The 26,500-nt window shown below is 34.8% G+C and overlaps 1 protein-coding gene across 4 annotated transcripts in view; it reads left to right on the top strand.

Annotated features, from left to right (window-relative positions):
* Naglu (N-acetyl-alpha-glucosaminidase) overlaps positions 1-26,500 on the top strand; it is a 181,289-nt gene that overhangs the window by 121,256 nt on the left and 33,533 nt on the right. For all 4 annotated transcript variants that reach the window (XM_035365645.2, XM_085809538.1, XM_085809537.1 and 1 more), the window contains 4 exons: positions 12,701-12,850; positions 16,833-16,975; positions 21,331-21,403; positions 23,709-23,795. In XM_035365645.2, the coding sequence (XP_035221536.2) occupies positions 12,701-12,850; positions 16,833-16,975; positions 21,331-21,403; positions 23,709-23,795 (453 nt within the window). The remainder of the gene's footprint in view (positions 1-12,700; positions 12,851-16,832; positions 16,976-21,330; positions 21,404-23,708; positions 23,796-26,500) is intronic.

Raw genomic sequence — 26,500 nt, 5'->3', positions numbered from 1 at the left:
TGGTTTTATGGATTTCTGAAGGATCGTATGCAGAAGCATGAGGACTCGGCCTGAAAGCAAGCATAGCACGCTATGTTATTGCAATTCCTCAAAACCTATGCTCTGCTGTTGAACATGATAAAATGAGTTCTGAACGTGTGACTAGTACAAATGCATGATCCATTGAACAAATGTTATAATTAATTAATATTTTATGTTTTCATTTGAGCTTTTTGTTCTGTATGTGTCACCTTTTCATCTGGTGATCAAAATTTAGATTATTATGCTTTATTGTGGTTTCCTTTTTCCCTACATGTTCCCTCAAATAGTCAACCGAACGAGCTATACATAGCACTGAGAAGAATCTGGTTCTCTCTTTCCCTATATATATATATAGAGAGAGAGAGAGAGAGAATGTATGTTTGTAAACGTGTCTGTGCGGCAAAAAGATGTTCAAAATATATGGCGAGACGAAATTATCTGATAGTAGGTAAACAGAAGTGGGAGACCCTTGACCTCCGCCACGAGGTTTAAGCTCTGAAATTTCCTAATCGGGGTGGTTGTTTAACAGTTAGCTAGATACAGCAAAACGTCAATCATCTGTAGCCCTGTTGCTAACCTGTTTTCATATTCTCACCCGTACATGTGAATAGAGACCCGAGGAGTTCCCCTCCTAGGTTTTAAACTGCAAATACGCTTTTTAATAAAAATTATTAAAAAGCGTATTTGCAGTTTAAAACCTTTTAATAAAAATATTTTGCCTTTTAATAAAAAGGCAAAATATCTTCAATTAGTATAAATTGTAGAGTCATTAGGTTAATTGGAAACAGAAAAGATGAAAAATATGCAATCGCCTTCGCCGGGAATCGAACCACGGACCTCTGGAATACCGGCCCAGCGTGCTGAACCACTACACCACGAAGGCACGCTAGGGAAGTGGGAGAAATACCTTATAAAATGATCATGAAATGATTTTAGTTTTTCTATTTTTTGTCGTTTTGTGGAATTAATTACAAGTACAGTTTAAGACATTTGTTAAAAGAAGAACTGAACAAAATATATTTTTTAGTTAAAATTATCTTTCTGAATAAGCTTCAAAGAAGAACTAAAGAAGCTCAATAAAATTTGGAGGCTACAATGAAATAAATCATTTTAATTTCGAAATTCATCTCGAGGACGTAAATAGAGATCTTCAGAGACCGCGAAGTTAAAAATTTTTTTAACTATTTTTTTATTGACTCTTTTTACTTCCTTGTACGAAGTAAAAAGGAAGTATTGTAATCGCGAAAAGTTTCAGGCAGCATATTTCAACGAAAATATCCATTTTTACCGCTATCGAATGCAATTTAACGATATTTTTGCGTCATATCTGTACGTAAGGACAGAATAAAATACTCTTTTCCTTCAAAAAAATTATAAAACTGCTTTAAAATTAATTCTGAAGAGAATTTTTCGTGGCGTCTGTACGAACGTATATACGTACGTTATCTCGCATAACTCAAAAACGAGTAGCCTCAGAACGTTGAAATTTTGTATATACTACTGCTGAACGCTGCTCAAGTGGACTGCCGCCCTTAACTATAGTAAGCCTTACGGTATTTGTTTCCACTTGGCAGATGCTGTCTAATCATGACTCGCTGATCCGACAGCATTTATTATTTCAAAATCTTAGGTTTCATAATCACTCATTATTTTACATAGGTTTTTAGTATCTATAACTGCCTGGTTGTTAACTCAAGTACTACGCTGCTAACTATACTACACTACTTTAACATGGGCAATGTTGCTATAATTCCTTTACACTACAATACTACTTCAATGTTTTACACTAGACCACACTACATTTTACACTGGGTACTATACATTGTAACAATATCATATATAAATGCAAGACATAGAAGACTATATTAATGCAAGACATAGAATATCCTATATAAATGCAAGACATAGTAAACCTGGTTATAAATATAATACGATAATATTAGATCATTTTTCTATCGCACAATTTCGAGTACAATACAATGGCTACGAAACTTTACACTCTAGTACTATAAGCTACAAAAGTACAAACTCGGCTAGAATTGCATTTTACATTGGGTACATTACATTGTGATTCTATTATATATATGTACAAAATATAAAAGCATTAAAGTCGCATAACCTCATACTACTACTTATACAGATATACTGAACAATTACTGTAAATACAGTAGCTCTATATCTTGATTACAATTCACACTGTACTAGTTAGCCATATTATTGCAAAATTAAGAAATAATATACAATGTTAATCAAACCATACACTATTATTCATTATTGATGCAGGTACCCAAAGATAATACTATAAATGAAAAATGCTAAGGTTAGGTTACAATACACTTTTCAAAACCATTCCTAGTTAGCAAATACAGTGGAACTACCAACAACATGATTTAAACATTGATATTTCAAGCATAAAGCATAATCCAATTTATATTCTGTACTCTAACTTTAAAAAAAAAATAATAATAATAAAAAAAATTTTTTTTTAATCTTTTTTTTTTTTTTTTTTGGTAACAATAGGTAATGCCTCCATCTATGCTGAGTAAATAAATAAATATAATTCTGCCAATGATGGAATAGAAACAATTCAACAATGATACAGTTATATAACTAGTAATTTTTACAGTACGTTTTAATGATTCTTTCAGTTATGAGACTTATTAATTGTAGGGTAATCTAAAAGTCACAAAGATGTGTACAATGAAAAATTAAGAATCTATACACCAATGTGGTTAAATCACACAAACATTGAACAGTTCAAGGTTCTGCAATGGTAATAAAGCTAATGTTATGTCATTCACAAGGAAGTCTTTACCCTAAGATGATCCTTTAATTGTGAGCGTACAAGGTACAGATGTGTTCAGTAATTGTCAATTATTCTGAAGTGTTCGCTCTGTTTATGCCTGCATGTCTCTGTGCACAGTACTTTAATACCTCATTCAATTTGCGTTTAGCAATACTATTCTTGCAGATTGTTTCTGCCCATTGTGGCCAAAATAAATCACTTGGTCTCCTCAGGTGATAAGGTTTGGTGGATGCACAATGGAAGAGATAGTGATCTGGATCACCTACCTCTCCACATTCACAGAATTCTGTTCCGCTTAAGTGGAACCTCTTTAAATAGGTAGGGAATGGTCCATGTCCAGAAAAAAAGTGGGTCTGTGCACCGTTCGTGACTTTTGCTACAGTTCCCACTTTTGGAAAAAAAGAGTAGGTCCTTCTACCCGTGGGTGCTGAGTCCCACCTTTCCTGCCACTGGCATAATAAATTTTCAAGAGTACTTCTCTTGAGATAAGAGGTTGGGAGTTTCACAGGATATTCTCTCAGGCTTTTATCATTTGCTGCCGATTTGGCAAGCTCATCTGCCTTTTCATTGCCTGTGATGCCCACATGAGCTGGGACCCAGACCAAGTGTGGACGTAAGGAGGGAGGGCAATGCAAAAGAATTTTTTTGAGCTCTTGAACATAAGAGCTCCTGCTTTTATTTCCTCTAATCGCTGCCAGGCTAGAGGCCGAGTCACTGAAGATTGTTGCTCTGAATCTAAGTGAATAAACTGCAAATTTAATTGCTGCTTTTAGCGCTGCAACCTCTGTCTGAAAGACTGTATTTCTAATATCTAGTCTTCTTTTCCATGTTTTAATAAAAGTCTCCCCTTGTAAAGCGCAAAATGCACTACCGGCGCCTCGCTCTGTTTTGGATTCATCCGTGTAGAGGCTGAAGCTGTTCTTTTTTGAAGATGCGTACACAAGTTAGATGCTATCGGACAAGTCTATGTCTGCGGGGTGCTCTAAAAGAACTGGTTTGTGCTTTTCATAGTCTGTGTGATAATAGTTCTAATTCCATAAAGTTGCATTCTCATCTAGTCTCAGCACTCTTGCCAATAGGGATTCCCGTTCTGCTTGTAAGTCTAATGGTGGTATACCAGCAAGCACTTGAAGTGCTGCTGTAGAAGTGGTTCTGTATCCTCTGCATATCAGTAATAATTGCATTCTTTGAATTGTGAGCAATAGTTTACTCATATGTGAGGAGATATTTTTCTCCCAAATTGCTGCACCATACAAGATAATCCTCTCGGATATAGTACGATACCAACTTCTCAGAATATTGGCTGGCGTTCCCCACTGTATTCTTGCTAGGACTGCTATAACATGCAGATGTGCACCTCGTATTTTGGTTGCAATCGGCCGCACCAAACGTATATAAATATATTTATATATATATCCACTCTGTTACCCGGCTCAGTGATCTCAGTTTCTTTACTCTTATATGTTGGTAAATTGTACATTTTTTGCTTTAAAAATGATTGAATTATGTTTTTTTTTTATCTTCCGGTTAAGGATTTTATGCCTTTAGTAAATCTGTGTGCAATATTTTTAGAATTATCAGCAATTTTAAAGTTGTTTAATTGCCGCTAAGCCTTTTTTAATGGCGGCCACTGATGTTTACATTTGAAACAGGAGACTAGTGGATTTGTTGCCAATCTAGAGAAACTTAACTTCGCAACAACAAAGATAACGCCTTCATTTATTATTTAAATCATGCTTAATCCTTTATGGAATTTTTTCGAGGAAATAAGCGTTTAAGATTTACTTCGTAATTTTTAATATAGATATTTCGAGTTTTTATGTATTTTTGCCTTCTCGCGAAGTGAGAACTGAATTAATTAAATGAGAAATACTCAATCGTCTGTGAAAAACTGTTTCGTTTTTGTTTTGTTTGCTTAATTTCTTTTATACATCATTCTAGCTTTATTATAGTATTTGAATAGAACATGTGGCAACGATTAGATAATCCTATTCTTTAAATGATATAAATTTTGTGCATTATGAGTTATAATATGAACGAAATATATAAGTTAACTGTTATATAATTATTGGATTATATAACAGTTAACTTAGTTTCCGTTATAGAATTATTATATAAGTTAACTGTTATATAATTATTAATACTGTTAAGTGAATCTAGCGCCAGAGTGTCGCTATGTAATCAAATACTTAATAGTGTATTTTAAAGAATGCATTTATTCTATTGTGGTTTATGCGCTGTCGGCGAAGTAGATTTAATTCAATCCAATAAGTTTAAATGAAATGCAAGAAAAAATGCGTATAATTTAATATTCCAATACAAGGAAGTCATGTGGTGTATACATCAGATTTTTTTTTATATGTTAAAGAAAATGTTTTTTCTTTAATATTGATGTTCCCAAAACGCTTTCACTTTTTGTATATTTATTGGGAAATTATTTGAAAGTACATTTTTCAAACATTTGCTTAAAAAAAAAACTCTTAAACAAAAAAACAAAAAAAACTGAAATAAAGTTAATTTTTCGAAGACATTTTAAATAAGAGCTTCCAACGCTAAAAGCCTCAGGGACATTAATCCTTTTGTTTTCAAACATCATCTCGAACAAAACTGAGATCCCCGTAGGTCTGTACGTTTGGATAGGTTTTTTTAAAATCTTTCAAATAATTATTTTTGTTCTATTTCTATGTTATAAGTAAACAATATTGTTAGTGCTGATGATCATAAAATGTGTTTATTGGGAAATTTATTATAGGTATTACTTTACTGCTAAAAAAAAACTGCAGGAAAAAATTTGAAATATTTTTTGTCGAAGAAATGTGAAAGAAAAACGTACAAGCGTGGGAAGTCCCGGGGGGGGGCATTAATTCTTTTGTTTCTCGAAACGCATCTCGACCACATAAATCGAAATACGTGGAGTCACTAGTTTCGACGCTGTGGGCAGGCTTTTGAAACATAAGAAATAATTATTTTTTTCCCTAATATATTTTTCTATCCTATCCAGAAAAGCTTTTTTCTCTAACACGACCTCCCGGTTGGTCATAAAATACTTTTATTTTTCTTTACCTAATTAATATTGCTTTGTAAAATTAATTGCCAATTGTATTTCTGCGAAGCACTTTTTAAAAATTAATAAACAAAGTAATATGAAATAACAATTAATCTTTCGACCCTTTAATTTTCTTACAGGTTACACACTTTTTCTAGTCTATTAGTACGACATTAGTGTCTTTCGTCCTAGTCTGCTCGTAAAGGTTTTTTTTTTTTTTTTTTTTTTTTTTTTTTTTTTTAAATATTGCAGATCTTCTAGAAATATTTCAATACTCTTTTACTGTTTTTTTAATTATTTAAAAGATTTAATGAGTTTACAGTCAAAAGGCATGAAGGAATATTAAAGAAATTAAAAGAAAAGCTTATTGTCGTGTATAAATGAAAGCTCCAGGGGCACTGACCCTTTTCTTTTTCGAAGCTCAACTCGAACCTATAAATCGAGATTCCTGGAGACTGCCAGGTTCGCCATCGCACATATTCTTTTCTTTAAATCTTTGAAAAAAAAATTGTTGATTTTTTTCTCTTGGGTAAATAAAAAGATTTTTCATTAATAGTTATAATCATAAAGAAGCATTTTACATATTTCATAATGTTTTGTGAAATTAATTCATAAAACTCTAAATGTAACTAATTTTTTTTAAAGTTTTAGTAAAAATTCATTAGTTAGTAGACTGCTTTTATTTAGCACGTTTTTCAAAGACGTAGTTTCAAACTTCCGTAACAAAAACTGATAAACAAACAACTTTTATAGGAAAGTTATCTTTTTGATAATTTTAAAAATATTTTGGTTATTTTTTTCCCTTGAGATAATATATCTCATACCCTTTACAAATATAACTGTGCTCCACTTTACTCCATTTATATCTTTTAAAGTAAATTATAGTTAAAAAAATTTATTTTAAGTTCTGAAAATCTTCAAAAGCATCTCGAGTTAATTTCCGAAACCCTTTGTATGAGCATTAGTTCTTGCGAAATTTCAATTCCGGGAATTTACTTATACTTTTTTAATGTTACACTGCACAAACGTTAGTTAAAGCTCATAAATTTCCAAAGCTGGCAGCAATGTTTGAACTAAGCAAAAGACAGTTATTTAGTTGGGGACAGCTACTTAGTTGAGAATAGCTACAAATGGGTATTTTTGAAGGGTTTGATAAAGATAATACTGAGAGTCATTTCTTAAATACTACTACAAAAAATACGTTTATTGAAGACAGCAAGTTACTTGAAATAGCAGTTATTTAGGAATGCTAGAACACTTCCAAAAAGGTGTGATTAATTAATGGAGTATTTAGTTATAGTACATCGATTCGGTAGCTCTTTGTAAATCTGATACATATGTAAACATTTAAGTTATATCAAGGGAAAATATCCGAGAACTCTTAGTAAAATTTCTATCTTCAAAAACTTTCTAAAAGAACTTTACATAGCAGAGCTACGTTACTAGCAAACTCGCGTGCCATAACATGCAAATCCGAGTTCTAGTTTTTAATTGTCACTATATACCACATTAAATGCATATCTCTTACATTTTATGATTATCGGTGGAATAGGTGGAACATTTCTTTAACAAGACGGCTTTCATAATGCCCTGTGTTCTGGCCGTTATTTACCAAAGATAAAATTTCCTTCAGTTCTGTTTAGTTTTGATGGTTAGTAAGCGATCAAGACGAAATGTACGAGGTCTATTTGCCTAAGGACTTGCTAAAAGACGTTACCTCCTATTTACAATACGAGGGGGAAGGATTCAGCCTTTACATTGGCGTGCATGGACAATACACACACTCGCACATATGTGTAATAACTTGGAAATATTGGTGGCACAGTAGATGCACGAAGACGAACAAACTTGCGAACGTGGACGAATCCAATTATTTCGTTTTTATTTATAGTTGACATGCATTTTTCATTAATCCAAATAAATAAAAAAGGTGCAATGGCTCCTTATTCTCAAAGAACATTTTACATCGGTACCGATTACTTGTGAAAGATATTTTTGAAGGCAGCAGGTAGCAGCAAGTTGCAAGCATGAAACAAACAGCGAGAAGTGACGCCGCATTCAGAAGAAGTTAGGGAGGAGTTAGAAAGTTTCGGTTCTCAATCGAAATCTTATTTAGTGATTAAAAAAAGGTATCTGCATTGCAGCGCTACATAAGATCTTATGATGCGAATTAATTTTGAAACGACCCACTTTAAATTGGTATATGTTATATATAAAGGGTGTTTCAGCAAATCGGTTACAAATTTTCAGGAGAGATGGAGTACACTTAGATGATGGAAAATCACATAGCGTTTGGTCGTTTCCGACCATGCATTGCTATGTTATTTGCTTTCTTAGCGCAATAGCGACGAACAAAACACAAAAAAAAAAAAAAAAAAAAAGAAAGAAAAAAAAAGAAAGACGCGAACAGTGAACAAAACATGTTTTATTATGTTTAGTACAGTAGAGAACCAGCAAATAAGAATAAAAACGGTCAACAATCCTCATTAAAGACGGTCCAGGGTCCGAAATTACGACCCCGGATGGTGATGCAGGCCTCAAATCTCCGGCAGAAGGAAGATATGCGGTCCGGGTCGTAATTTCGAACATCTTCTTTGATGGCAATCGTCTGTTTTTGTTGTTATTTCTTGGTTTCCGTTGCACTAAGCATAATAAACATTATTCTCACACTGTTTGTGTCCTTCCTTTCTTATGTTTTGTGTCGTCACTACCGGATCAGGAAAGCGTTTCCGACAATGCATTGCTATGTGGTTTTCCATCGTCTAGGAGTAAACTATCGCTCCTGAAAGTTTGAAACCGATTTGCTGAAACACCTTGTATATGATATATGGGATGGTTAAAAAATGTAAAAGTAGATAGAATGGACAGAAATAAGCAGATTTTTTAGTGGAATGTGGCTGCGAAAAAGGTGCGTTGAGGTGGTACATGACGCTAATGAGTGGTAGGTAAAAGCGTTCTGTTGGCGTGAATCGTCATTCCCCGTGTGAATTTTGAACTGTATGCATCATTATGCGTACGCAGAGCTCACCTACATGTATTTTATTTATGAGACTGTGGTTGAAGAGGAGCAGCTAATCAAACGAGATACAGAGAAAGGTTACTGTACTTCCTTTCAAAAGCTGCTTAGTTTATGTTCGCAGGCTCATAAATAGAATGCGTATCGGCGAGCTCCGCGTCCATGTAACAACGAAGCGCTCGAAATCCCCCCCCTTACCCGGGAAATGGCGGTTTACGACAACAAAGTGCTTTTTTCATTGTAATATGATACAATAGATTTAGTGTGATATAAGCGAAAATGTATATAGAAAGAGATATAAACGTATATATACATACTTTATGATGTGCATACAAGATCATCCAGATGCCTTTAAGGGTTCCAAAATGTATGCGAGTCAAACAAATAGATATAAGAGAATGCACTTTGTCAAAAAAATAAATAGCATACAAGGAGTATTTGAGAGAAGAGAGTAACTACTTAGTTCTTATTTTTGGCAAATCGATTATGCTGAACCGTATCGATAGCAACGATCCTAGCAGTGCGTGATGAGATTCAGCGCCTGATCAGTAGAACCAGTTTCTAAAACATTTTTAATTCGGCGAACTGTACGCTAGAATTGAATTTTAATATTTATTTAGACAATGTATGATTATTTAGTAAGTAATTTTATCGCTTATTTAGGCAGCGAATTGGTTCTTAGAATTTTTGTGTCACACCGCTGATTTGTTCACTAGCACTTGTTACGTATCAAAAACTTAATTTTACCTCTAAGGAAAGTAATCCGTACCGAATATTCAGTGCTTACTCAGATTGCTGTTACGTTGCAGCGCCATCTACCAGTGGGAATTTGAATTGAATATGTCAATATAAATTCCCTCTGAGCAGTTCGTTTACACGAAAAACCTCATGTCATTATAACCATACGTTCAGCTTTTATAAATTTGCAAAATATTTACGTATTGTACCACTCTCATATGCAAAGAATAGCATATGAACGCCAAAGTCCTCGAAAATCTATTTTATCCACTCTCAAAAGTAAAATCTGGCTGTTTCCTTGAGTTAGAGCGATTCCGAAGACAATTCACGCTGCTAAAAATCATACTGATAATGAGCAGCGATGCAAAGCATATCTGAAACAATAAAAATTCAAATAGGGAAAACGGTCAAAGAATGTTAGTGATTCTCAATGCAAAAAATTATCGTTGATTTAAATGTAAAGTGCTGCATGCCAGCTTTGATAGTTTTTTCATTTGAAATTAATGCCAAATAAAAGTTACTTTCATCAGCTTTGAAGTAATGATTCCTTGATTCGTGAATATTAAAACTGTATGTAACGATTGATTAAAAACGTACTTTTTCTTCTACTCACTTAACGCTGTGAATTACCTTTCCGAACTTTCAGTTTAATGTTCGGCTAATAATGGTTCATTTTCGAATGCAGATTGTTCTCTTGTTTCATTATAAAAAAGCATAGAAGGCTGTCTAAGAGGAAGGAGGACTTTTAAAGGGGAATTATCTTCTATTTACGTTACACATGGGAAAAAACACGGAATGGCAGAGATTCGAGACTAAATTAAACTACCAAAGTCCAACGGTTTTACCACTAAGGCCACTGGTAGCCTTTCGAATATAGATTGGATTCTAATAGCCCACCAGCGGCCGAGTGGTAAAGTCGCTGAACACTGGTAGTTCGGTCCGAGGTTCAAATCCCGCGAACGGGCTGGCTGCATTGGTGTTTTCGTGGTTTTCCCCATGTGTAACGTGTATACGAGCCAGTTTCCCGTAGAAAGTCCTACATGAAGGCATCCCTCCCCTTAGGCAGATAGCCCTAGTGTGCTTTGCCATAATTAAATTAAATTAAATACACACGATACAGAGGAAAATTAGCTTTCCACGAATGATGAAGCAACGCGTACACCGCACGTGATGCAGCCCAACCACGCAATGACGTCTTCATAGACACCACCCCCCGCCCCTTTCTTCGCAGATCAGAATCTCTCGACTTGCCTACGCTAACGCAAGAACTTTCATTTCGTCTCTCTCCGAAAGCAAAGTGCTTTCTATTCTTCTTTCTCCGATTAAGTTTCTTCTCACATGGAGAATTTCCTTCAGAAGCTAGGCCCTTTAAGGGACTCCTTCAGTGAAGTGGTAAGAGCAGAAAAGTCACTTCTGCTGAACAACAGTGTACCGCCCAAAGTATCAAAGCTGTTACGATATTAGAATTGCTTAATCTCGTTCTTAGAAAGTCCTTCACGAAGGCATCCTTTCCCTTAGCCCTCGAGTGCTTAGTCACAATTAAATAAACCTAAACCTAAACCTGATTATTCATTCACGGAAAAATTAAAAACACGGCAAATCCAAAAATAGACTTGTATACTGTAAAAAGTTAACTTATTATTAGTCGTTTTAAATGAAAGATATTTAGTATACCTCTTAAAATAGAATTCAATTATAGTAAACTTACACAGAATTTCATTTTTTTGGGGGGGGGGGGTAAGAAAAGGTCCTCGTTTACGAGCAATGATCACGTCCTTTTTTGGCAATTTGGCAAATGCTGCGCCTAACGATGAAGCCATACAAGTCGAAATCAGTTTGATGAGAATTCAGTAAATATTCAGCTAAAGAAACTGATTTCTTGTTTGAAACCTGGAACTTCAAGGAGTTGATTCTGTCTTTAATACGAACAGTAACAACTCACTCCTCGAAAAGGGTGATAGAGAGCATAAATTTTTGGAAAGTATTAATTGCGTATCTTAAAAGAACTTTATTTTACGTAGAACAAATAGCAAACAAAGCTGAAAAGAAAAAAAAAAGTCAGACACAGACTTAAATGTCTGAAGCAACCATTTAACTAATTAAGACAACCCTTACATACATTTAAATTAAGATTAGATGCCGCCAAAAGGGGCGCCGGTCCGTGATGCAAGCAGATACTGTTTGTTGCCGTGTGGCCAGTAGGCATATAATATCTAGAAGCTGCTAGATATTAGAGTGGTCTTTCGGTCACCGTTGAGAGAGTTCTAGAAGCCATCCTAATCCAAACACTTCCTGAAAGCTAAACTTACATGGATATAGCAAAAAGAAACTGTTAGATACTAATTAAACTTAGCTCTTAATTAATATTCTTTCTCAAGATCATTTCTCTATTAGTGGCCTATAAGATTTCACTTTCTTCAGTTATAGTCTGTTGCTCTAAAACAGGAACTTCAAGGTTTTCTGCGTCTCCTGATTTGAATCGGGACCATGGGAACAACGGCTTCGGAAAAATATTCAAATCACCTGATTTTTTCCCTTCATTTCATTTCCGTTTAGTGTGTTTCGCTCCGTGAAAAGAGCACGAGTGAAGGCTGGCTTGAAATTGGCTAGCCTCAAGTACAGTGTAAAAAATAAAAGCTCTATGATGATGACGACATGAGCTACGCTTGGAAATGGGAATTGGTAACGGCCTTGAAGTGCCTATTTTAAAGTAATAGATTATACTATTCATTTCGGTTAAGTCTGGTGATCTCATGGTGAGTGCTTTGTTTAAAGCAGAAGGACAGGACATAATCTAAAAATCAAAACTGTTAAATAAAATAACGGTAATATTTTAAAATAGCCAAGCACTTAGTTTATACTTTATGTCAATTAAATATTAATATTAAGAAGTGTTTCGTAGTCCCATTCGATGTCAAATATTCGATAAATTTTTATAATCTCAAGTTTTCTACAAATTATATATTGTATATATCATTCACGACCTAAACTGGACAGTGATTGAAATGGAGCATGTTTTGTTCAGTTCGTATGGTCTCTAGAAGCCCTAAACATTTTATTCCTTTTCTTTCAGGGCAAAATGATTGTTTTGGATCTGCAATCAGAATTATATCCTCAGTATCAAAATTTGGAATCATATTATGGCCAGCCCTTCATTTGGTGCATGTTGCACAACTATGGAGGTGTTACAGGTCTTTATGGTTCCCTGGAGAATGTGAATAAGGTAAGTTTAAAATCGTAAGCGCTTTTAATAAAATGCAACATTTCTTTACACTACTCGAAAAGAAATCACAAAAAATATCAAATACACAATCGAAATATTCGAATATTATGAGTTAATATCTCAATAAATATCCTCATTTACATATTCAAAAAGCTTTCTGAATTATCAAAAGAACGTAGACAATTATTTTTGTATAAATTTTACTGTACTTCAGATTTTACTACTTTGTGATCGTATCAGTTATCAAATTTGAATTAAATTTGATATTCTTCAATTAAATTAATGAGCTGCGCCAGTAACTAACTCTTGACATTTTAAATAAGAACTTAACGGGGTGAAATGAGCTGAAATTCACCCACACTTGTGTTTAATGAGACACTATGCGGTGACCAAAGTCACAAAAACGCCCACATCCCACCCTCAGCTCCTTTTTCGGGCAAGAAAGTGGGCCCGATGACATTTAACAACCGAAAAATTGAGAAAGCATGTAGGCTATGAAGAGCCCGGAATTGGCTTCATTATTGCGACAGGTTTCAACGGCTGGAACCTTCTTTCGTACATGCACAAGAAGCGCCCACAAACATCTAAAATTTTGCTGACCAGCCTGATTATGAAGCGAGGGAGCATTTGTTGACGATACTTCATTTAAGATGTTCACTCCCATATAATGTGAAGGTGTAGCCGCGTGGCACACTGTTTGAAGGAAGAAAAACTTTTGAAAAATATCTTCTAACAGTGATTGATACATACAGCATATTCAAGCAAATATATAAAAAAGTTAGTATTTTCCCGCCTCTCCTTACAGTTATTTTAGCTACTATTTGAAGCCCTTTTAAATGATGCAAAATTTTAATTACTTAAAAATTCAAAACGTTATTCAAATCATATGGATATGCGTATGATAAAGTGAGGAGACACCCGTTCTTTAACCATTGGCAATATGGATATTGTCCAACCACACTAACAATTTAAATACCTACACACTACAGGGCCCACAAGGGGCCCCGCCAGGTGTTGCTTACATTATTTGTATTTGATGCTTTCCACACCGTGGGCTCTGTCCCCTTCTGTTGTGTTTGGCAATGTACTTCTAAAATGAATTTGAAAACATAAATAATGGAGAATAAAGTAAAATTCATTTAAATAAAGGATGCGCTCGAAAGAATCACCTAGGTATGACGAAAATTCATACATATATAAATTCACATGAAAAAGAAAAAAAACTCATTACGATATTAGTCAGATAAAGCAGCTGAAAAATATGAAAAAAAAATCCAGTATCTTGAAGCGCTACTTCCGGCTTTGACACAGGTACTCATGCGTCATGGACATATAGAGTTCTCAAATGCTGTGAATGCCATATGAAACACCAAGCGACTGGCCATTTCTGCCGACCATTCTAGGAAAGGCTTCATGATGTCTTGTCATGCTTTAACATACTTGATGCTGTTGTATTGTGTTGTCTAAACATATCTGATCAGAGAGAGTTCCGGTGAAACCCTTTAATCAAGCGTGTCAAGTTGGCATCATTATTACTGACAGGCATTTAGAGAGTCGTGCCGTATCGGGTCGGACACTATATTACTAGAAATTAACCTGTGGATGATGTGGCAAAAATCGCCGCAGAAGACCGTTGTTACAGAGACAGGGATCTGCTAAAGTCCATTACTTTAATAAAGAGCTTGAGAGCATTTTTCGCCGCCCGATTTGACTCGTAATCTTGGAACAGTAAGCTGTGGGAGTAGCTGCTGTCTTTCAGCATTTTACCAGTATGACAGCTGTCTCCGTCTGCAAGTACGAGGGCAATCCCAAAAAAAGGTCTCCTATTTTTGGGGGACGTAGAGAAAGTTTTAATACGGTTGTTGGCAACACTGTTGTGAGTGGTTATACAGTTATTCGATTTTTGAACGCAAAAGGCGTTAAACCGGTTCAAATTCACCGCCTATTGACGGAAGTGTATGGACAGTCGTGCATGGATGTCAAAAACGTTCGCAAGTGGTGTAGAGAGTTTACAGCTGGTCGTACTGAAATTCATGACGAAGAAAGGAGCGGGAGACCGTCAATTGCCGACGAGACAATCGCGAAAGTTGAGGAACTCATGCGTAAAGATCGGAGGATCACTCTGGATGCTTCTGAAGCTCCTCAACGCTTCCTGAAGGGCATGGGGCAAGCTGGTATGACATGGGCATTATAAAACTGCCACAGTGTCTACAAAAATGCATCGACCGAAATGGCGATTATGTTGAAAAATATAGCATTCTTCAATCTTTAAAGTGATGTAGCAATTATAGAAAATAAACGGTTCTTTGTATATCTAAAAATATAGGAGACCTTTTTTTGGGGGGGGGATTGCCCTCGTACGATGCCGCAGGTCAATCACTTCCTCTTAGCTTGCTTCTGGCAGCTTAACGTCGACTTGCAAATTAATTACAGTTGGCTATTTACAGGAAAGGTATATGCAGGACTATCAATCGTTTGTGCTCACTGGTATCTCTCTGGGATCAGAGATCTTGAAATCCCCTTAACTGGACCTCACACAATGGGTTCTATGTTCTTTATGGATGCGTTATGTTGTAAGGAACTTTGCCCTTCTTCTTCGCGTGCTGTCTTGGTGCAACTGGTAGCACGTCTGGCTACCATTCGGAATATCAAAAGTTTGAATCTTAGAGAAGGTGTAGCTATTTCTTCCTTCAAAACGAATCTTCACAGGTGGCCGATAATTCATCGTCATCTGAGTTTGGACAACTGAATTTAGTTCCCTTCTCCCTATTTGCCGTTTAAATGGGAGAAAACATAAAGAAATTTTTCCTTCCTCACTACATTTTCTAACTGTGTAATTGGTAGCATGTTCAGCTGGAAGATCAGAAGTTCGTATCCCGCTGAGGACATAGCAGATTTTTCACGTTTCCGGCTCTAAAATACATATTAGTTCTACAGTGGTTTAGTCTACAGGCTAACTTTTAAGGATTATGCAGAACGTCTGAAACTCGTTATCACGCCAGTAGCATCAACAAAATCAGCATATACAGAGTCGATGATTTGATTGCTTGGGCAGGGGTTGTTAACGGGTATACTGATCTCTACAGCTTCTCTCGCTGTGCTGTTACTGCAGTGAGCCATAATTATCACATCCTCTCTCAATATGTTTGATCATTTCTTGAGACCATGGGTCTTAAAGCTATTTCTAAAAACAATAACGTGAAAGTTCAGTGGGCTCTCACTATTTAGTCGGTAATAGAATCAGAAACACTGCTTCGTACGGAATGGCTATCTACATCATCCACCTCGAAATCTATCGGGCGTGTATGGACCCTGCTTGGAAGGCGTTAAATGCCCCTTCCAGCACTTTTCCCAGAATCTTTAAGAACTGAACATTTCTGCTTCGTGAAATGACACAGATACCTTAAACCGTCACAGATTATCTTACTCTTGGCATGAATTGACACTGCTGAGCATATATTGCCAACAGAGATCATCACGTTCCGTATTAACAGACCTCAAACAAAGAATTTTCCTTATTCTTTCAGAAAGTTTTAATGAATTTGAATGCATATTTTTCTTTTTATCCGCTTTTTTAACTTTTGGGATAATTATATTTGAGAGATGCGGGCTTGAAGTTCTAGTAATACATAATGACTTTCTGGTTGTCTAATCATTATGAAAAGTTAATAGGGAAAGTCATGCGAAATCGGTGTCTCCAAAGTTGTTCATTTAATTTATTAGGAATTTAATTTGCGTCACAAATTTATAGAAGTAACTCTTTTTCCTTCTCATAGTTATTAATTCAGAGACATTGATAATGATTTCGCAAAACTGGGCATTGCTCTAGTCATTTTTATCAAAATCTAGAGGGATTCTTTTAGGTATTTAAAAAAATAAAGTTATTAAATGTTGAATTTAAACTATTGAAGGATTATTTTCCATTTTGAATACCTTTCTATTTCCTTTTTCTTTCCACTATAATTTAATTTTTTACATGTAGGGACCATTTGAAGGAAGAACTTTTAATGGCAGTACGATGATTGGTACTGGAATAACACCAGAAGGTATTGAAACTAATGATATAGTTTATGAATTGATGAATGAAATGGCTTGGCGTAAACAACCAGTGGATTTGGAAAATTGGTAAGTTAAGAATATATTTATTATTTTTGATAATACTTATTTTCGTCTGGATTTTTAATTCAGAACTTGTCATGCGGGGACGCAAAAAAGGAGAGACATATATATATGCAAACTGAATAGTAGTTATTCTAAATAGAATTGCATTTTAAGTGGCATTTCATAAAATCGTTAACTGCATCCAAGCCAGACTCAGTATTATTTCTGATTGTTAAACTTCTAAACTGATGAATCTTCTTTTTTTTTTCTATATTGCGCTTTTCGATTTTAAAATTGTTCTAGGTCTTGTTAATTAAAATACTCTTTTTCTAATTTTTCATATCTTATTGAGAAATTCCCAGTAAATTCCTTCCGAAATTTCTATGAACTCAATATATTCCGAAATTTCTATGAACTCAATATATTCCGAAATTTCTAGGAACTCAACGCATGAAATATATGTGGTAATCTTCCTGAGAGTAATGAGCAATTTAATGCAAGTTAGCAAGAAAATATGTATGGGTGTTTAGACACATGAGAGGTATTGCAAATAATATAATCTTGGAACTTGGTCTTCTTTCGAAATCTGTTTTTCTGAAAACTCATTAGGCAAAATCTTGCCTACGCACAGGAGTAGCTAATTGTTCTCAGTTTACAAAGCGGCTACGCTTGTGGATGACGTACGAACAGAGCCAACGCATTTTCTATTATAGGCAAACTCGAAGGCTTATGTCAAGCCCACATATGAAGGATCAAGTATCTGAGACAAACAGCAGAGACTCTTTCTAATTTGCAGGAGGCATAAAATAACTCGCTGCAAATTAAAATGCAATTAAATCTGCTTCACTTTTATGACACCACATTCTGTCTCGAATCCAGCAGTAATTACATGTTCAGACTTTATGACTAATTATAAATGTGTGCATTTTCAACTTGAGGACAGAGGTGCTAAAACACACTTACATTTAAAGTTTCAGTCCGAAAAAAACTAAGGGGACAGAAACGAAGGGTCTCTAAACTTTCTTTCTCTGTCACCAGCAATAGGAATACTGATCAGTTGCTGTCCAGTCAAAATTATGAAAGGAGAAAAACATGGAGACGCTAGAGAAAGGTGAGATTTGGATTCGAGGAAATATGTGAAGGCGGTTTAAATATCTAATTTCTCTGCATTTAGAGAAGAAATAGAAAAACTTGTAGAGTCATTAAGTATATTTTTGGAAGCATAAAAATGAAAAATATGCAACCGCCTTCACCGGGAATCGAACCACGGACCTCTGGAATATACCGGCCCAGCGTACAGAACCACTACACCACGAAGGACGCTAGGACACCGGAAGAGATATCTTATAAACTGAATTCTTTGAACGAATGCTATTGTACTATGAAAACGGATTGTAGAAAAATAAACTATAAGTGAAATACATCTATTTAAAGCCATAGGAAAGGTACATATTTGTTATGTCTATGAATTTTATTGCAAATATTGAATTTGGTATTTCGAATGCTATGTTATTTGAGTACGAAGTATGTGCGTTTGAGAAATACTCTTAACTAAAATTTTTGTCTAAGTACAGTTTTTGAAATTACAAATACATTGCGGGTCGCGGCTTTTTGGCTCAATTTCTAATATGCCATGTAAAGATTTAATTGTTTTTATTCAGGACTTATGAATGAAATAATGCAAACTATATTGCAGAAAATTCTTAAGAATGAAAATTAATAATATTCAAAAATATATTATTGATGCAATTTTTAATTATATGCGTACTAATTACATATGGATCATTAAAGTATATATATATGCGTATATATATATGGAACAAAATACGGAACATGTACATGGAAAAAGGTATAAAACTTCAAAGAAAAATATCTTAAAAATACAATGTTCATTGACATGATTTGGTTAACTTAATTATGGCATAGTACTCGAGAGCTATCTACCTAAGCAAAGGGATGCCTTTGTGGAGGACTTTCTAAGGAAAACTGCCTTTTATACACGTTACACACGGGGAAAACCACGAAAACGGCCATGCAGTGCCAGCCCGTTCTCTCTCTCTCTAGCTCTCTATGTATTACAAAACATATATTTATATTGTATTTACATGCTGTTGCTAAAGAGTAATTTAATACATTATAGTAATAAAGAGTTATAGAAAATTTTACGGAACTACTTCGTTTCCTAGTTTTTATAAGCTTATCGTATTTCTTAAGATTTCTTAAGGAGAATCTCAATGCCGATTCCATTTCTAAGCCGTTTCTGTATCTTATTTTTTCACTGCTGAATTATTTCACTGATAGAAATATTTCAAATTATTTGACATGATTATAACTGAAAATGACTATAAATGAAGAATTTAAGGGAAAAAATATGCTTAGTTACTTTTTATTTATTCTTTATTTTTGAAGTATTTAAATGTTTTAAAAATTTAGCACATTGATACAGGTCACTGAACTAAGGTTCTTTACAGAGGACAGATTAATTAGCTAATAAATTTTAGTTTTCATTGATTGAAAATGAGTTCATGTGCATTCTACAAGAAAGCAAGCATTCCAAAAAAAAAACTTTTTCTCATTCATAACTTTTTCCTTAAATAATCAAATAATTCATATTCAAATATTCCAGTCAATTGCAATAAGTAATAACTACCTGAAAATGGAATTTTAATCGATTTTAATTGTCATTTCTTTATGGTAATACCATTTACGGTGAGTTATTTACCTTTAAGTTACCTTTAAATTTAATGTTACATTATCTTTTAAGTTCTCACTGCAAGTGGTCAGTGTCGGTTCCTTCTGGTCCCTCTTTAAAGTGCTGTAAAAGTCGATTAGCACTTTCATATTCCTTTATAGTACGTTTACGTTGTACATATACTGAATTAAAGAACCCTATTTCAAACCTGCCTGCAGGTGAAACCTGTCTTCAGAAAATTGTGAAATCTCGTGGCGGACTTAATGAAGGGATGAGAAAAAGCTTTCATATTAAAAAAAAAAAAAAGAAAAAGAAAAAGAAAAAGAAGAAGAAGAAGTTAAATTACAAATGCTGCCACCAGAGGGCATTGTATTAATAAGTTACATATTTAAGCACATCTTTATAATTTTACGAATTTTATTACAGAATTGAATTCTCTTATTCCTTTCGCATTTCCATGCCAGGATGTAGATGATTTAGGGTGAACGACAGTATTCAAACTGCTGGGGCAAAATGTTTAGACAAAGCGTGGTTTCGCTTTTGTTAGCATACGTTGTTAGTTTCTACGAGCTGTTAACCTTAATATTGGCTACGCATTTTTGCCGCGAAGTTATTATCCTATCGGTATAGGATTCTGAACTAACATGTAAGCTTAAATTGAATTGTGTAGTGTCGCATTACTTTTTCCCTTTAAATTTAGTTTTACATTATCTTTTAAGTTCTCACCGCAAGTGGTCGGCGTTTTTATAAGCACGTAAGTTCGTGCCATCTGTTAAATATTTTGTGTTCAATAAAAGGGTCTGTTATTTCCTTCCTTTCTTGTGTTAATCTTCAAGTCTGTGCAAAATGCGCAAGGATCACACTTAGGTAGATCTTTATGATAGCTAAGACAACTAGATCTTACAATATGAGCCTATTTTGCCTAGAAAATTGTCCACGAAAGCATGACTTTGTCAGCTAGGCTTCATATGCTTTGCCATAGTCAATTAAGTAAACACACAAACGCTTCTTATTCTTAACATGATTAAGTATTTGTTTGCTGATTATGTGCACTTAACAAGATTATAAGCTCAGGAAGATGGGTTTCCAAGAAATGCACTAATCCATACCATCAGACTTAATTATTCCAAGAATGACTCGGTAAAATTCAATGCTAATATGAACTGAATAGTCAAACTCGCCAGCTTTCAACGGGATTGAATATTTGTGAGAAATTATGAGAAAGCATGCGTGAAAGAGATGGAATATTTATGGTCCACAATGAAATATCTTAAACATAAATTTCTAATACATTAACAGACAGACACTTAATAGCATCTACACCATATCAAATGACAGTCGCACTTTAACCGAATAAAGCTGCAAAATATTGAGAAGGCAGTCATAATACAATGAGCCAACCAGCGGCCGAGCGGTAAAGTCACTGAATGCTGGTAGTTTGGTCCGAGGTTCGAATCATGCGAACGGGCGGGCTGCATTGGCGTTTTCGTGGTTTTCCTCATGTGTAACGTGTATAAGAGCCAGTATCCCTTAGAAATGTCCTCCCCGAAGGCATCCCTCCGTTTAGGCAGATAGCCCTCGAGGCTTTGACATAATCACATACACACACACACATAATACAATGAACGTTTTGTACATTTTCTTATAAGAAATTTTCTTTATACGTTGTATTTTTCTATTTATCTAGGTTAAACAATTATTCATTACGTCGGTATGGAAATCATTCTTCCAACCTAGTTCAAGCATTATACTACTTAAAGGTAAATTTGGTTTATGATTGCCTGAATATGTATTAGAACTTATATATATGAAAAATGCCCAAATATGGAAATAAAACAACTTATGTCTGTTTATGTAGTACAGAAAACTAATGATAGTTACTATAATATAAACTAGAAATATGTGCTAATTTTCTAAAGACATTACTCGAATGTCATAATTAGTTAACGGTACCAAAACAAAGACCAAAACTTCCTAACGAAGACCAAGGCTTACCTAAATGGCGCAGTCAATTTTCAACAGTTGTAAGTGGACACTAATCATGCGCTGCACAGCACGATTGTTGGCAATAATGCTGACAACCTCTATACCTGCATAATCTCACTTGACGTCGCGGGGGCATTTGACAGTGTCTAGTGACCAGCAATACTTCAGTTATTCACTGGACCTGGCTGTCCCAGTAATATTTATAATTTCATAAAGAGCTATTTTACTGATGTCGAGTTAATGTTCAGTTCATAAACGAGTCTTCGTTTATGAACGCAATACTTGCTATAAAGAAGATGAGATCAACAGAGGTTGTCCTCAAATTTCGTGCAGCAGCCATTTATTCTGGCATTTGATAGCAGAAGCTTGCTTAGGCATACCTGTGTTACTTATGGAGTTACTATGCAAACGTATACTGATGATCTTCTTTTAATTGTCTCGGGTAGTAACAGAGCAATCCTCGAAAATAATGCCAAAATGGGCAATTAACAAAATTAATTCATAGAGTGAGCTTTACAAGATCCCATTTAATCCAAGCAAAATGAGTGCCATGACTATTAAAAGGGTTAATAAAATAAAAAGTAGTAGGACACCTACCATTAAATGGGAAGTGAATCCCACACATAGTGTGGAATCCTTCCGCTATCTTGAAGTGATTAGGGACTCACGCCTGACCTTTACGGCACACCTGGTTGGCGTGAGGAAGACGGTTTTCGAGATGAGTCAAAAATACATATGAACAGCCAGACGATTGTACTCGAACCGTCCAACCTTATTAAAAGCGATATATTTGGAAGCCATAAAGAGGTATGCAGATTTTGGCGGCGGTGCATGGGGACCACGCCTCTCAAATTGTGAATTCAGAGAAAGGTTCAACTCCACTTACAGACCGTTCGCACTCCTTATAACAAAAACGTACAAGAGTGTTCCCACATATGGGGCGCAAATTCTAGTGGGAATTCTCCCGTTAGACCTGGCAGCAACCACAGAATTTGCAAAGTTTCAAATGAGATAACGGAACAGTCTCGTAATGTTGGCAATGGCCGGCAATTTTCGTCATACGTGTATTGTTCCAAAGCCATTTATGTTTTTAAATGAGCTGATCAATTTCTATAGCTAAAAAGTGGGTATGGTCATTCGAAAATTTTGAAACGTTTCCGCGGTAACCCTAAACGGGAGAGCTCTATTGTTTTAAACCATCATAATCGCGAGCACATACCTTCAAACAACAATATCTAAAATTGCATTTCGATTGGTTGAGCGGACAGGCCGCTAGGGATTGATATATCGGGGAAGTTTTTTTATGACCATCCTTTATACTATATCTACTAAAAACGATTGCGAAAATAAAAGCTTGGTAAGGGCTTTTGCGAACATAATGTATAGTTAATGCAAACTAGAGTAAATCTAATATAATTAACTCGTGCAGCATTGATTTACCCAAATTATGAGACAATCGTTCGAATATTAGGCGAGGGATCTCAGATTTTCTGACTGTTCTTTAAGTACTGTCAAACAATAAATATATTAGATGTTTCAGTTAAAAGTTGAATACTCGGAAACTGAATAGTTGTGTTATTACTAACTCTATGTTCTTCTATTTGGGTTAAATATGCAAACACATCAATTTTTAGAGAAAAAAGCTTTAGAGATCACATACCGTTCAGATTTAGCTTTGAAAAGATTTTTGAAAAAGCTAATTTCATTTTTCTTTTTTTTGGGGGGGGGCAGTCAAACGCCTTATGCATTAAAAGTATAATTGTAGGCAGTTTATCTTTCTAATTAGAATCTATATCTCTATAACATGCGGTGAATTTTCGTACTGTAGTAATTTTTACACAGAATAGAGTATTTCGTGATAAGTTATAACTTGCTTAAAATTTCCTCGGAACATCATGTTTTAATGTTCAACAAATACATAAATTACATTTCATACTAAATTTAAAAATTATATTCTTTCATGACACGTTTGGGTTTTCGGTAATAAAATTCGGCATAAAGATTTAAGTTTGATGCAGATATCTTTATAACACAAAATACTCATTACTGATGCATTCTTTTGATATTTTATAAATGCAGAGGAGTGTATACAATGCAACAGTACCTTACAGAAACCATGGAAAATATATACTCATTAGAAGACCTTCCTTAAAACAGAAACCATACGTAAGTATTTCGATCATATCTTCATTTTTTGCTGATTTCTTGTATAGTTTTTATACAGTCTGTTTCCACTAGATGTTTAGATAGGTGAATGGTAATATCCACAAAGTTTCTGAACAACTTTATCCTATTACTGTGGGCATGCTGTAAGAGATAGTTCTGCATATTTTTGTGGTGTTATTACACGTATATCAAAGTTTTTACTAATTTGTTTTGGTTTAACATACACATACAGTGAGGATCCATATCACAACTGAGTTGAAGCGAGACAGCACGAAAGTGAATGTTTGGTATGGGATGCTGCATGATAAGATTTCAAGACCAGTGTTCTTCCACGAAGCTAACAATGAGAGCTAGAGTGCACCTCGGTAAATTTATTACTTGCATTTGCCCATAGCTGGAGGACCATCAACCAGAGCAACCAATGTCCGCATGTCGAGGTTGCGTAACTTGCGTCAATTCTCAAACAACTTTGAATCTTGCTTGTGAAAGTGTGACCAGTACCAAAGCTATAAATTGTTCCATTCCCAATCAACAAGTTATTCAGGGGCTTTGTGGACACCCTGTATTTTCTATATAGAAAATATAATAACGTTTCATTATGTAATACATTCACAAATGCAAAATTCAACCTCATTAATTATGCAATGAAAACCTGCATGGTTTTCATTTCATGTTTCAACAGGTTTTTATTGAATTCATCATAAAGCTATTATTTTTTCATACTTACGAGTTGAAAGATTTTTTAGGCCTTTATAAAACTTTTTTTTTTCTTCAACTATGAAAGATCTTGGATTGGCACATTTTGCACCTAATATAGTCTGAACGGAAATACGAAAATAATGAATATAAAATTTTTTGCTCGTGCTACATATTCGAAGAGTGTAATCTTGATTCAGAGCATTGTCCACCACGGACACAATTAAATCAAATACAACTTAATACGTAAATCTCTCTACAGTATACGTTTTTAATGTCTATCGGGCAAAAACATTTATTAGAGTTAAAAGGATTTTTAAATTAATAGCCGCATAATTGTTTTCGCGATCTTAATTAAGTCTGAAAATTAGTTTTTTACTTTAATACTGTTTTGATTAATTCTCGTGGACTTTCAAATTAATCCTACCACACTCTGTAAACAAAATCATTCCTTTTGTTGTCAAAATATTTAAAAAATCTGGTAATTGAGATGTCATTTTTTAATAAGGTGCGTGCGTTTTCTTCGCAACCGTTGATCATAGACATGCATTTTCATTTCACAAATGTTTTAAATGATGCAAATATCCATGTTTTGGCATTTTTAATATAAAGAAATCAATTTTGTAAAATTACAAAATCTAACTTTTTTACAACTTTCTCCGATCCCTGTATTTACATTTAGGAAAGTTTTGCACTCGTTATGAAAAATTAAACACAAAAAGTTTGAGTTCCGTAGTATAAAAATTGTAACTAATATTAAAATCGAAGTATTCAGAGGTCATACAGATATTCAGAGCCATACAGATACGGAAGCCATACATATTCAGGGGCCATACAGATACTGAAGAGCGAAATGTTAGCATTTGTACACAACTAAAAAATAAAATAACGTTGAGGAAAAAAGTTTTCTGATGTTCATAGATTAAATGCCGAGAAATTATATCCATATCATTGGGAAAAGTATTAATTTGTACAATGTTTTTCAAACAAGAGATCTTATTTATGGAATCTTACAGAATTCGTATTCTTGAAAACGCTGGCAGGCTTCAATGTTGGCGCGGATCCAACTCGTAATATTGTTTCAAAAATAAAAAATATTTTTGCTTAGCTGAATTTTTCTGCGATTAAAAAATTATGAGTCTAATGTAAAGAAACATCATGAGAATAGTAATAACATATTTATAAATTACTTGTGTGAAAATTCTTTCGGCATGCGATGTGTAAAATGTTATAAATAATGACACTAGTTGTGTCTGTGTGGTATAGGGTGTCCTCTCGAGAGGATGAAGGTAGGGAAACAGGGGGAACCCTCGAACCCATCCCGCCGGGGTGCTCTCTCTCAGAATTGTGGGGGGGGAGAACAGAGCTAAAGTCGAGATGTCACCTATATGATGCTCAAGGCTCTTGGCAACGACAGACGCATTTGACTCCTTGCCATGATGAACGTCGAGGGCTTGTGCTGACCTCAGTCAGACAAGTGTGATTGATAACAACAACAACGATAAAGACACTAGTAAATCAAAAAAAAAAAAAAAAAAAAAAGTTTCATTAAAATTTATTAACCAAACCCTGAATACAAGTTGAAGATTTTTATTATTATTATTATTTTCAATGGCTAGGCAAAAAGTTACAAAGAACTAAAATTTTACAAACAAAAGATTACAATAGAACTAAGAACAAAAACACCGAAGTCATTGCCTAAGCAGGGCTTTTGCCTCCCAGTATCTCGACTCTTCTGTAAGACCACGAAGAGCCCCACCTCGAAGCAGGTGGTCCCTGTCCATTTCTTCGCCTGAATCACAAAGTGGGCAAACAGGATCGCTTGAAATGCCTATGCGGTGCAGGTGGACGGCAAGGCAATCATGTCCTGCAGGACAGACGGAAAGCCGCAATTGCATTGTATCTTGGAGTATAGGTAGTAAGAGAAGATTTATCATTCTCCAACTTTTTAACACTTTTTAACGCGAGTCCTAAGATCTCATAAGACTCAAGTTGAAGTAAAATATGCA

Source organism: Stegodyphus dumicola, chromosome X2 (genome assembly GCF_044657685.1).
Source record: "Stegodyphus dumicola isolate Sdum_Otavi_A_Nest chromosome X2, ASM4465768v1".
NCBI lineage: Eukaryota > Metazoa > Arthropoda > Arachnida > Araneae > Eresidae > Stegodyphus > Stegodyphus dumicola.
This window is presented reverse-complemented; position numbering and strand designations above follow the sequence as displayed.